At 31.9% G+C, this 13,045-nt stretch overlaps 1 protein-coding gene across 1 annotated transcript in view; it reads right to left on the bottom strand.

The window, feature by feature from the left end:
- The window catches only part of LOC119070051 (zinc finger protein 1), a 46,303-nt gene extending 39,478 nt beyond the window's left edge, over positions 1 to 6,825 (bottom strand). The window contains exon 1 of the mRNA XM_037174341.1: positions 5,611 to 6,825. Coding sequence (XP_037030236.1) covers positions 5,611 to 5,686 — 76 coding nt within the window. The 5' untranslated portion in view covers positions 5,687 to 6,825. The remainder of the gene's footprint in view (positions 1 to 5,610) is intronic.
- Between the last annotated feature and the right edge of the window lie 6,220 nt (positions 6,826 to 13,045).

Here is a 13,045-nt window from a genome sequence, read left to right as displayed (position 1 = left end):
AAACCTATAAGTGGCTGTGTGCAACGGGGCTAAAATTTAACTCTTTTCCAATCGCAACTCTCTGCAACTCTTCGGTTATTATTTCCCCTCAACAAAATTCTGAAATTAATACACAGAAACACTTGAATACATTTTACTGAAAGAGGTGAAGGCTTGATTTTCTATTGAGTAAATCAGAGGAAGCTTAACTCAATAAATTATTCGAAACGAAACATTTCATGTTATTTGTGTCATGTCACCCGATTACCATCATACATATACATATTGATGGCGAGATTTGACTATATCTCGACAAAATCAATAATTTCGAAGAGAAAATATGCAAAATAGAAAATAGTATTACTCGCATTCGGTGGAATTATTATTATTATTGCGTTATATAGGTATATACAATATACCGATGTATCGGTCTCGCCGTGTCGTCTTATTTAAAATACTCTCTAATTTCATAAAATTTCATAAATCCATTCTCTAGATTTTCTTTTTTTTGTACGTATATACCCGAACCTGCCACTCATACAGAATAAAACGAGGAAAAAAAGCCAAATAATCTGAATAATAAATACACACCGAGGAGAACAAACAAAACATAATACACTTATTTATAAATAAGCGAAAAAGATGAAAATCTAACAAACAAAATGATCCTTTTTATTCAACTCCGTAATAAATCAAATCTTAAATTTACCTGTCACAATCTAAAATGTGTACATGTATGAAGAGAGAGACGAAAAAAAAGGGAAAAATCAAGAACCAGAAACACAGACGAAATGTTTTTGGATGCCAGTTGGTGAGGTGTGTCTCGTGCCACCATCCTCCCCGTTTTTTTTATATTTTTTATTTTATTTATACAATGAAACACTTTAAACCTAGGTATGTCCTCTATTATAATGTCTATAGATATATGCCGGAGTGGTAAAGACCGGGAAGATATGAATAAAAGTAGTAAAGGTATTTATATGTATATGCAATGATGTGTACCTGTTTGTATTGTGTGTGAATGATTTTAAACGCCACTGTTTATTATTGTTGATCCTTGTTTTCTTGGGTGTATTACATACGGTGAGGATTTGTCAGATACCTTATTGTGTGCTACCGTTTTATAATTTTGGGTTTTGTGCTGTTTTATGTAGGCATTACCTTACGTAAGATAAATGTTACGATTGAGCATTTTAAACATTTTAGTCAAAATTTTCATCTTTTTTTTTATTTTACTTATTTTGTGAATAGATTGTGGAGGTGGTGGCATACAAACACACAACATTTTGTGTTTGTGAACATTTTGTTAATAAAGATAATAAATTTGTTTAGGTGACTCAGACAGAAAATGGTTGAATCATCCCCATGTCATGTATGTTTTTGTTTGTTAAGCAAAACCTATTTTCTCTTCTCGTGTTTAATGTCGGATGAATGAACACATTCTTTCTGGCGTGAGATTGTTTTGTTAATGTTGATAAGTTTAAGTGCTAAGTGAAATGGACAAAAAGGTAAAATGTTTAGTCGTAACAATAAAAACAAAAATAAAATAATGGAATGAAATTGATGGAATTTGGGGGGACTGACTGTTGATGGATATGATCAATAAAATATAAATTAATTTTTAAGGTAGCGTCTCAGTTTTTGATAGGCGGATGGTGATCGTGTGTGTGGGTTGTATATTTGTTTTGGACGGACGATAAGATAATAAAAAGAAATCAACTGTCAGCGAAATGGTGATATGGTGATTCCATCTTATATGGATTGTATTGAAAGCATCGATTCTTCAAGTTGGTTGTAGGTTGTAGGTTGTTACGTTTGGTGTTTTTCGAAGGCTGTTTGGAAAAATTTTTCTTGCCTAAACCTAAACTCACGAATAATCTAGTTGTAAAGCTATCCCATGAGATAATGTTGACCTGTATCTTCAAAGTACTTTAAGATGTTTAACAAAAACGAAAAACTGATAAAAATTTCTGTTCAGATAATGTTGATGAATCAGACTCATATCTCGTTTTTAGACAACCATACTACATAATGATGAATGAGAGACTCTGTCTGGTCAGGCTGATTTGCGATAAAGACAGCTGAATTATGATAAAGACTAGAAGAAAACTAACTTTTTGTGATGTTTATAAAAATCTGTGCTGTGATTAATATGCTCTGCACTGCGTAAAACTGTTTGCTGCTTATATTATTATTAAGCTAAAAAAGACGACGTGATATGAAAAAGCTGTCTACATAGACTCAAAACACACACAAAAAAAATCTTTAGATTTTTCAAACTATTTCCCTTCAATTGACTATCCGACACTCAATTCCAAAGTCCACTGACATCCAATACCTGAATAAAGAATGATCAAGATAAAAACCACGCTATATATAACAATCGCAATCACTATACATAATCAAAACTCCGCCTTTTCACCTTAATTATATTATATTAACAACTTCCTCTACTTAAACCACATAAAACACACGTTACGTAGGTATTCAGGAAATTCTATCATGAACAGAACTCTCACTTTTCGTTGGCGTTTTTTTTTTTTTGGTATACATAAGTACGTATAGTGGTTATAAGTAATTCAAATGTCGACTTAAAATAACGTATGTTCGACATGATTGAGGTGTTAAATAAATTTATGGAAGTCTTTTCAATATTAAGTATTGTATGTTGAGTCGATAAATTGAGGCAACTACTTGGTGGAGTAGAGTATGGAATGCTATATAAAACTAGCATAATCATTGCTGATTTATGTTCAATTTGTTGTTTTAGATTTTAGATTGGACGCAGATTTTCTTTGCTCTTTCGTTTACAACAGAAGTTTGTTGGAAAATTTATTTTGTTTTAAGAAGTTGCAGATTTTCCGGGAATTCAAGACATCCGAAATCGATGATTTAGGTATTTCAATATGAGACTTGATTGAACAATTGAACACTGGTGTAAAAGCAAATCCTTGTCAACGCCAGTGTACACAACCCATACCCAAATCAGAAACAGAACGACAGTAAAATAACATTCAATTTTTCGAAGATAATAAAAATCAGACACCTTATAAATGCCTCACCTCTGCACCAATTCCAACAGTTGGTTTCCAAAGTTTTCTTATTATATTCTTCTTCTTGCGCTTCGTTTTTTTTCCTGGATGCTTTTCTTATACAGAAACGAAGTGGAAAAAAAGGATGGATAATTTTGGACCATTTTCAAACTTTTGTTTTCAAACAATGAATTGATGTTTGATAGATGGCATTTCTGTAAAGTTTTCAATGTTTCTTTTCCAAATTTTATTTTCATTGTAAGTGGGTAAATGCACATCAAGCGATACTTGATAATCACTGGCTGATTTTTTTTCCCCTTTATCTTCATTTCTTACAATTTTGTCAAATGTTGGACTATAGAATTTCCTAGCAGATTTTTGGCGAACATTTGCCTGCAATTATCTCATATCTGTGAAATATTTCAGTCTAGAAAAATGAAGACCTTTTACAAACAGTTAGTCATTAGTTATCAACAACACGGATCAAAATAGTTTGGATCAGGTTGAGTACTTCAACGGAGACCTAGATGCAAGAACACTATTGATTCCTGAACTCACATATTATAGATCTGGTAGTTGTCATTTTTCTAATTATTATCGTTTAGCCGCTACACAGTTAATCATTAGTTATCAACAATGAGGATCAAAATAGTTTGGATCAGGTTGAGTAGTTCAACGGAGGCCTAGATGCAAGAACACTATTGATTCCTAACCTGACATATTATAGCTCTAGAAGTTGAAATTTTCCTAATTATTATCGTTTAGCTGCTATACATCTTAATGTTGTAAGGGGGCAGTTGGGTCCTTTCCAGCCATATTTCTCATTTAAAGTCAATTGAATTATTCAAGTAATTAAGTTACAAATGCAGCTAAATAAGTAACTACCCCAAAGGTATAAAATAAAGATTTTCTTCGTGTCTGTAAGTGACAATTAAATGTTTATCTCTAATCAAAATGGAACAGTGGCAAGTCTTCTTATTAAAGGAATCAAACAGGCTATTCCTTTTGAACTTTGATCTAGTGATGTATTTTGTGAGCTCTTATCGAAGAATATGTCTAAGAAAACTCTAAACTGAGAAATCTTTTAGAGATTCAACTATGCTAAAACCTTATTTGTTTATATTCATCAATTAAATGTAAAATAAGCCAAAAGAAAATTCAATGTACTTCACTGCAAGTCAAGGAGTCACTGTTTAAGGAGAAAACAATTTTGATTCTTAACACAATACAAAGAAATTGTGAAGTTACCAATCACGAAAAGGCTAATGAAAACAAAGAAGACAGAAAGTAACAATTATGCAATGACGAAGTAATAAAACATTCTTTTACGACACAAAGGTCTGAAGGTGCCTTCAGAGTTTTAATTGTTTATTTTATCCTTTTTTTTTAAATAAAAATGCAATAGGTAATTGGTGAAGGACTCTGTCAATGTTCTTCTTCTTTTTTTGTCGTGTTGGATTTACAATTTCCATAAATGTTTTAGTCGAATAGATTTCTGAATAATCGTTTCCGATTCTGTCAAATCAACAAATGTGGTAAATTAGATTTGTCCATAAATCAACACACAAAAAGGAACGAATAGAAAAGCAATATAATTGATTTTTGGAATAAATTTGTTCATCAGCCGCAGAAAGGTATAGGAAAATTTGGCATGCGACAATTAGTGTGACAACATTTGATGAGAGAGAATTTTTTTTGATATATTACATCACATGGCAATATTTCGGGACATTAGAAATTTTAATTATAAGAAAGTGACGGGCTGTGAGTGTTCCAAATTATTTTATTAAACTTTTTAAATCGAAAAAAATCTTTAGCGTCAGCTCCGAATTTAAATAATTTGTTGTCATAGTTAGGCTCAAAACCAATTAAAAATTGTTATCAATACAATCAAGTTATGGGCCTAAAATTTATAAACGAAATTTCTATTCAATTGAAATAATTTCTGAATTATATCAAGGGTTAAAAAAATGACAAAGGTTTTTTTAACATAAGTAAGGAATAATTTGATTTAAATTTTAAAAAATCTAATGAAATGACACCTGAAGTTCAAAAAACGTCAAAAATAAATTTAGGTGAAAGTTGACGAAATGGAGTTTTTGAAGTAACTTCGTAGTTTGTCGCACATAAAACCGGAGGTTTTGAATTTTTATCAACAAACAATAATTAGAGGTGCAGGTCCTGAAGCCTAAATTACTTAAATTTCAATGTTTTTTTTTGTTAAGTTATATTTACAATAAACGCTAAATACGAGGGACAGAGAGACTAACTAATGATAAAAAATATTTCTTGTTTCCCAATTGCTGGATGGGTAAAATTGCACCATGTATTTCCAGCGAAAAATAATCGGGAAAAAATGAAGAAAATTTTTAAATCCCAAGTGATAATTGTCAATGATTTGAAATGTACACTGACATATTGACTCTATCAGTACGTATAACTTAGAATAATATTTAAAATATATAAATGAGAGAGAGAAAAAAAATGCAATTTAACAATAAACCTCCCCCTCATCCGATAAGCAATAATTTCGGTTCAATAAAAATGTTCTTCTGATTGTACAAAAAAAAAATTAAAAAAATATCATTGAAACACTTACACTGCAAGGAAAAGGCGGCGGAAGATGGCATTGTTTTGTCTTCTTGTCCGAAACGTGGTACCAAACAAGACAACATTGGAATGCTTTTTAAATGATGGCACAACAATTTTTCTTAATTTTAAATTTAATCAAACTATTCGAACACTTGTCGGAAGTGCTTAAATACATTTAAATCAAAGAGAAAAGCAAGAATCAATTAAGCATTCCATTGCACAAATTTTGAGCACAGATTCGATTTCTTTTCGATTTTATTTATCTTTTCTTGGATTTATTTATTTTTGTTTGATTTACAATGTGAGTTTCGTATATAAAATTTGTTACTTTTTGTTTGTTAACAATATCAGTCGTTGTATCGGGTGACGTTTCTATTTTATGCAGGTAAGCGTGTCTTGATTTACTTTGAAAATAAAAATCAAAGAGACTCGATTTCTATTCATCCGTTGATTTATTTCGATGTATTCTGTTTTAAGTACATACGTATCAATGTTTTTGTCTTTGTGCCCACTGAATGTACTCTCTCGTTTGTTTATTATTTTGTTGCAAACACTAAAAACATTTACACTGATTCTCGTTTCGAACTTTTTTTTTCTCGGTTACAAAAATCTTCCAATGTTTTTTTCTTGTTTTGTTTTCTCGTAAAAAGTCCTCCGCTTGTCGTACTACATAACTTAAAAGCCGTTATTCGAAGTCTTTAAGAACATAAGATCTTCGACATTTTCAACGGAATATTTTCCATTTTCTTATTCAAATCACTTCTCTTCATTTCTGAATCAAAATCAAAAAAATCACTTCATTAAATCTGCGACAATATTTACTCGTATATTCGTAGACAATGTGCAAACTCGGCCGATAAAAATTATTAATTTTAACATTTGCAAATTACGAATTTTTCCTTTCGACGAACAACCACAAAGTTTTTTTTATTAACCGCACAAACAATTTTTTTTTATTTATTAATTTCTTTGTATGCAATCGCTGTATACAAAAGAGGTAAGTTCCTTGTATAACATGTTCATATAAATATTCTATGAAATTTCACACAGAGGGACTTTATAATACCGAATAAATTTTCTCCCAAAAAAAAACCAGCAAGTATAACGTGCTAACGCGGCGACGTTTGAGTCGCTACTATTTGAAAATGATCTCGGAAAACCAACGGCAAAGGTACGCAATGTTTTCCCAAAATACATTCGAGATTCTGTTTTTTTTTTCTATATTTTATTTTGTTCTCGTCGTCGATTTTGTTTTGTTTTGTACATACACCGAGAGATGGTATGAGGATTACCGTGTGCAATACACTCTTGTTTTCGTGATGATTTCAGAAACATACGGGATATTGTGTACACACATTCTGTGTATGATACAGAGAATAGGGGAAATTTCGTTCGGTTCGTATAGTCGTTGGATGAATGTTAGAGAATAAAATTGTATAACAGAGTTCGATCTCGGTTTAAAATGCAATTGGTGTGAACGAGATGACGAACGATGGAATTGTGAATTTTACTTTTGATACGAACATTATACGTGTCCGTACAGATCCGTGTACGTACACGATTTGTGTACAGATAGTGTATAAAAACGACCGTTCCATGTCAGTGTGTTAGTGAATCAAATCTCGTATATCGTCATACTTTTGTGTAATATAAAGGAATCATCTCTTTGGATACCTATTCATTGTTACTTCTTATAAAAGTTAGGTATTCCAAAGCGAAACGGCATGGACGTAAACGAGACAGAAAAGAGTATTATATAGCGGTCGAATGGCGCCGACGCGAATTATCGAAATATTAATATGGGAGAAGCAAAACTTTTACACGTTTCTTTGCGAGGGGAACGCTCTTGTGGTATGTAAATAGGAGTTTAAAATATATTATTCCGATGCTGTGTTGAAAGATGACCACAGAAACTATCATTTTATGTCTTCAACACTGTAGTGGGGATCCTAAATAAAAGAAAAAGATGAAAAAAAAAGAAAGACTTTGAGTGTAAGGAGAATATGTTTAATACAAGAGTGCTATACATCATCGTGTGTAGAACGGCCAAGATGAGGAGCATTCATTGATTTTCGGGGTTTTTTTATTAGACAAAACTGAAGCACCCTCTCTCGTGGACATACGTACACAATCTTATTCAAATTTGCTAAGCATTTTCACCCGAACCATAGAGATTTTCCAGTTTTTCTCTTTGAATTATGGCCAGTATAACTCATCATACCGCAATGAATAACAGAGAATGTGTTTAATAAAAAAACGGTAAAAAAAAGTTGAATAAAGTTTCATCCTACCTCAATAATAACCTGATGATGGATGACGCAAGGTAAACAAACTTGCTCTTCCCACTCCACCGTACAAAAAAGTTTATATATTTTATGATGTTTATCATTTTCGAGAACGTAGGTAACCTCAACCACGTTATACCTTATTCTACACCGTATAGGTGGGAGGTGGAGCTAAAAAACTGACTTGCTGTCTTTTCGGTTGCTTCTATTCGGTTGCGTATAAGAGTGAACGGTTACAATATAATTTATTTAATTATATTTTGCTTCATGTTTTAAGTTTTGTCTTTCTATGTTGTAGGAATTAATATTTTATAAATTTTCATAAAATATAGTTGAGCTATTTCGTTCCATATCATACATTTTACACGAGATGTGAATAGTGAAAAGTTTTTAAAGTCTCTCTTACATGGAGGTCAACCTTGTATGGTTTTAAGGTTTTACCTTCTGTGTCTTCGTTTTGTGTGGAAGAAAACGTTATTGACTTTTCTTGAGGTTTGATGGTATAAAACAAAATTAACCTTTTGTAGACGGAAAATGGACATATAATGTAATCAAAAAGTCAGCTACTTCGTTTGTTCAAAGTACTATCTATTGTTTGGTACATTTTGATATAAAAGACGAAAATAGCAACAGATCATCGCCTATTTTTGTCATCGTTGTCGATAACAGTCGTTGGTTGACAACGATTCAAATCTTTAAATTTTAAATTGGAAACAGAAATACTAACAATAAAAAAGGTTTTTGCTACAAAAAGTATGATCAAAGTATTTTTTTGTTGGAGCGCTGACGTTACGAAGTATTTTTTTTAAATTGTTTATGCTTCAGTACATTTAGGGCGAGTACGTAAAGTTTAACTTTCACTGGATGAATTTTCAAAACATCAAAAATGTGTCTCGAATTAGAATGACAACTCTCAAAACCGTTTTAACTTGTCAATCAATTAACCGAAAATAGTTAAATTGAATTGTCTGTTGCTTCTTTTCATGCGTATAATTTTCAAAAGATTTGTTCAAAATCTTTTACTTCATTTTTTGATGAAAATTACCGATATTTATGAGGTCCTTTTCCTTGGCTTGGCACAGTGAAAATATGCGGGCTTGCGTGATACTTAGATATAGACCGCTGAAAAATTTGATATTTATTTATTTTATTCCTGAAAACCCTCACTTCTTTATAATTCTTTATACAGTTAGAGACAGTGAAATTTCAACATGAATTTGATTCAGCTGTTTTTCAGTTGGTCCACACAAACAATCCAAACTGTTTTTACGGTTTTACCAAAACCACGAGCGTGCGTATAGCAGCTTCAACCGTATAAACAGTTTTGATTGTATGTGTGGATCAGCTGAAAAACATCTGAAGTAAATTCATGCTAAAATCTCACTGCCTCTGACTGTATTCCTGAAAATTCTTAAACTTATTGAAAATTCTGGAATTACAGTGAACGACATCTCAAATGTCTCACTGTAAAATTTTTCTGAAAATTTTATTGTGTCATTGCAAATTCACAATGACATTCTCTGAAAAAAATGACAGTGAGACATTTGAGATGTCGTTCACTGTAGAAAAAATCAAGAAATTTAATTATTACAATTGAATTCGTTGGGATCAAAAGTAAGTATATTACATATGTCAAAGTGACGTTTTAAACGTCAAACATAAGAACTTCTTTAAAATGGATTTTAAAAGAATAAGGAAGAATCATCGAAATTACCGTACATTGTACAGAGTTTCTAATGCTTGACGTTTAAAACGCCACTTTGACAGATGGAATAGACCTACTTTTGATCATAACGGACTCAATTCTAGAGAATTCTTGATAATTCACGAGAAGGAAAAACCGAACGAAATGTCACATCATTAAAATGTTTTGAATTATACCCAAACGCAATCCCAATATTCATTTTCCATCTCAATGAACGCCCAGATTATCGAAATCGAATGTTTAGTGGCTGTAGTAATTCTCAAAAAATTAAAGGACATTTAAAAGACATCGAGATTAACGTCAATTTTAACCTTTCCAAGGAAGAAGACCGTCTTATAATCTAAAGTTTTTTTTTTCTCTCTATGTTTGTGGAATGAATTTCATAAAAAAACCAACACTTTTTTCGTCATCAAACCAAAACAAAAAACTCTTTTTTTACTACAATTTACGTGATATTCAGTATGTGAACCATGACATAGCCTCATAAATTATTTTCAAATTGAAAATAATTTTTATATTTTGGTACCTATTGACTCAGACTCGACATGAGTTTAGTCTACATTAGGTATTAGTATTATATGTATGAGACAGTATGTTTTATATACACAGGACTCATACGAATATATATATAATATTCGTTATCTTATGAATGAATAATTAAATTATTCATTTTTTTTTTGGGTTGAGACTATATAGAAATGTGAGTGGAGTAGAAATAGGTTGTCAAAAATGTAAACGATAAATTTAAAATTAAATTGTTTGTTGATAAGAATAAAGGCATTACATATATAGTTCTCGGTTTGGTAAATTTACTTTTACGGTTCTCTCTTTTTTTGGTTTCTTTCCTTTAAATATAATTTTGTGTTTATATTTCAATATTTTATGGGAACAGATAAGGTATTTGAAGTAAAATGTGTCGCTTTTATTTAATCTTCTGATACATTGTATGAGTGATTAGGTGGGGTATACACACCAAATAGTTGCGATTAGAAAGCTGATTTTGGTCAAAATTTTGTGCACATTGTTCGGTAGATATCTGAAAATCATTTGTGGGAGTGCAAAGTACAGTTTCTCATAGAGATTTTAATTTTTATGTCTGAATAAATGAAATGAAATTTAAAAAAATAAATAAAATATAACATAATGCAAATGACTAATAAAATTTATGATTGAGTTTAGTAAGCTAGTAAGTAACATTCACTTGCTGGAAAGGCATTTTTTTCTTCGATAAGATAGTGTTTCCCTCATTTAGGGTTTTACGTAAGCGTCATGTACGATCATTTTTATCACCATTAATGATTCATTTGATTTGTTACTCAACCTCTGAAAATAACTATTACAGTGAAAGCATCTTCTTCACAAGTTTTAATCGTATTGCTCCAGATAATGTCGATATTTTGTAAGAAGCAACACTTGAAGTTGTTATGTCGTGTAGAAATGGTAATTTATCCTAGAAATTACTAAATCTGTTTTATTACTTCTCTACTTTGTTTTTAAAAGAATGCCGAACGTCGTCAATTCTTCCTGTAATCGTAATTTGCAGTTCTGTTTTGCTAGAGGAGAAGGAATATATATGGGCTTTGATACCTGCGTTCTTTTGAACGAATCATTTTCTCACAAAGTGAGGTTCTTTGACTGGATACTGGGAACATTTAGCCATCTAGTACTAGGTATTAAGAGGCGACTTTTTCTTTATAGTAAGAGTGGTAAAACTATCCTGAAAGTTATCTAGTAACTATGTTGACGATTCGCAAATGTTGTCAGGTGAATCCGAGGCTCTTTCGGTACAGAACACTTTTTCGATACTCTACCTATTCACTGAAAGTTTTCATTTCCTTTAGTATTTATTCAACTTGCCACTGAAGCGATTGCTTACGTATAATGAAGAACCGTTTAAAAACAGATAGTTATCGACAACTACAACGGAAATAAAAGATGGCAACAGCTAAATATCTGTTTAAAAAAATGAAGTAATAGATTTGGATGTCCTAGTGTTTGCTACAAGCAATAACAGAGGCAGTAATTGTATCGTGATACTCTCCCGTTTTGTATAAAAGATTCAAGTGGTGTCAAAAGTCTTCGTGATTATAATATCCACTTTAAATTGGAACCTCAGTTTCATTCTTTGAACCCATAGTTATTAACGATTACGAGTCATTATTGCTAGAAATATCGAGTGCACTAAACAATCTTGTTTGGAATTGTCCGTTTCGTGATCTGAAAAATTTGGCCGAGTTCGTTGCATTCATCTCAGAATGCATTCACAAATTTTCAGTTAAAATCGTCAGTTTGTAATATTGCAGAGCTGTTTGAACAAAGTTTCGTTATTGCGGCACCGACAATAACAAAATCGAACAACAATGCATGGGCTAATTGGACAATTTCTCATACAATCGTCAATCGACGAAAGCATCATTTTGTTTATGTGCAAACAAAGCCATAAAAAACTTACTCGCCGACAACGTTCAACATTTTTATTCGAAACATTACTTCTCGTTATACACCGTTAGTGCACCTATAAGCTATTTCCTATCGCCGTTTTGAAACCATCACTTATCTCCCCCATTCAATCCTCAATAATAAAGGATTTTGATTGCATTTTTTTTTTCATCTCAAAAATATATAAAAGTGCACACGTTTTTACGTGCAAACATAATCAATGCACAATATCCACCCGATTCGGGTGAAAAATCCACCCTATATACAAGTTTCTGTGACTGTACAAACTGATCATTCACCCCATGCCTTTACCCATGCGGTGTGTGTGTCACATATGCGAATAGAAAATAGGAAAACTAATCGCATAGTCACATCGTCATACTCATTATTCCATTTATTCGGTTCCATTCAATCCAAACTGGATGATGAAGAAAAAAAAACAAAATCAAAGCTGCCACGCGACCTGCCTCATGTTTTGTATATTTACGATCGTATTCCTTATCCAGCATATACGTATGATGTTCAGGCATCGAGAGAGAGAGCAAGGGAGAGAGACCGAGTGGCATCAGGCACATCGCAAATTGTGAGGTAAAATTACCTTTTTATTCATCCACCTCTAACTTTTATACACATTTTGATGAACACACACAAAGCCATTAAACAGGATTGTATTATTTTTCCATACTATTGTGTATTGCTTTTTTTTGTGCTCTTCCCAACATCCCGATTTAATCCGAGTGAGTGAACAATTGAACAAATGGCATTTAAATTTTAAATCGACGTAGGTATATATAGGCTCCGGTGGTGTATACACACTATAACGGTGGTGCGTAAGTTGGATTAATCTATAGAATGTATGCGTATATATACGTATCTCAATCGCGGCGTATAGGGGGCCTGTGTGTTATGAATGGGTAGGGAACGCCGCATTCTTCGCCAGAGAGGTAGAAAATAATAATATTGTTTATAAATGTGATTAATAAAAACAAAAATTAAAATCCGAGAAGGTTTAT

This window comes from Bradysia coprophila (assembly GCF_014529535.1).
Source record: "Bradysia coprophila strain Holo2 chromosome X unlocalized genomic scaffold, BU_Bcop_v1 contig_45, whole genome shotgun sequence".
Lineage (NCBI taxonomy): Eukaryota > Metazoa > Arthropoda > Insecta > Diptera > Sciaridae > Bradysia > Bradysia coprophila.
This window is presented reverse-complemented; position numbering and strand designations above follow the sequence as displayed.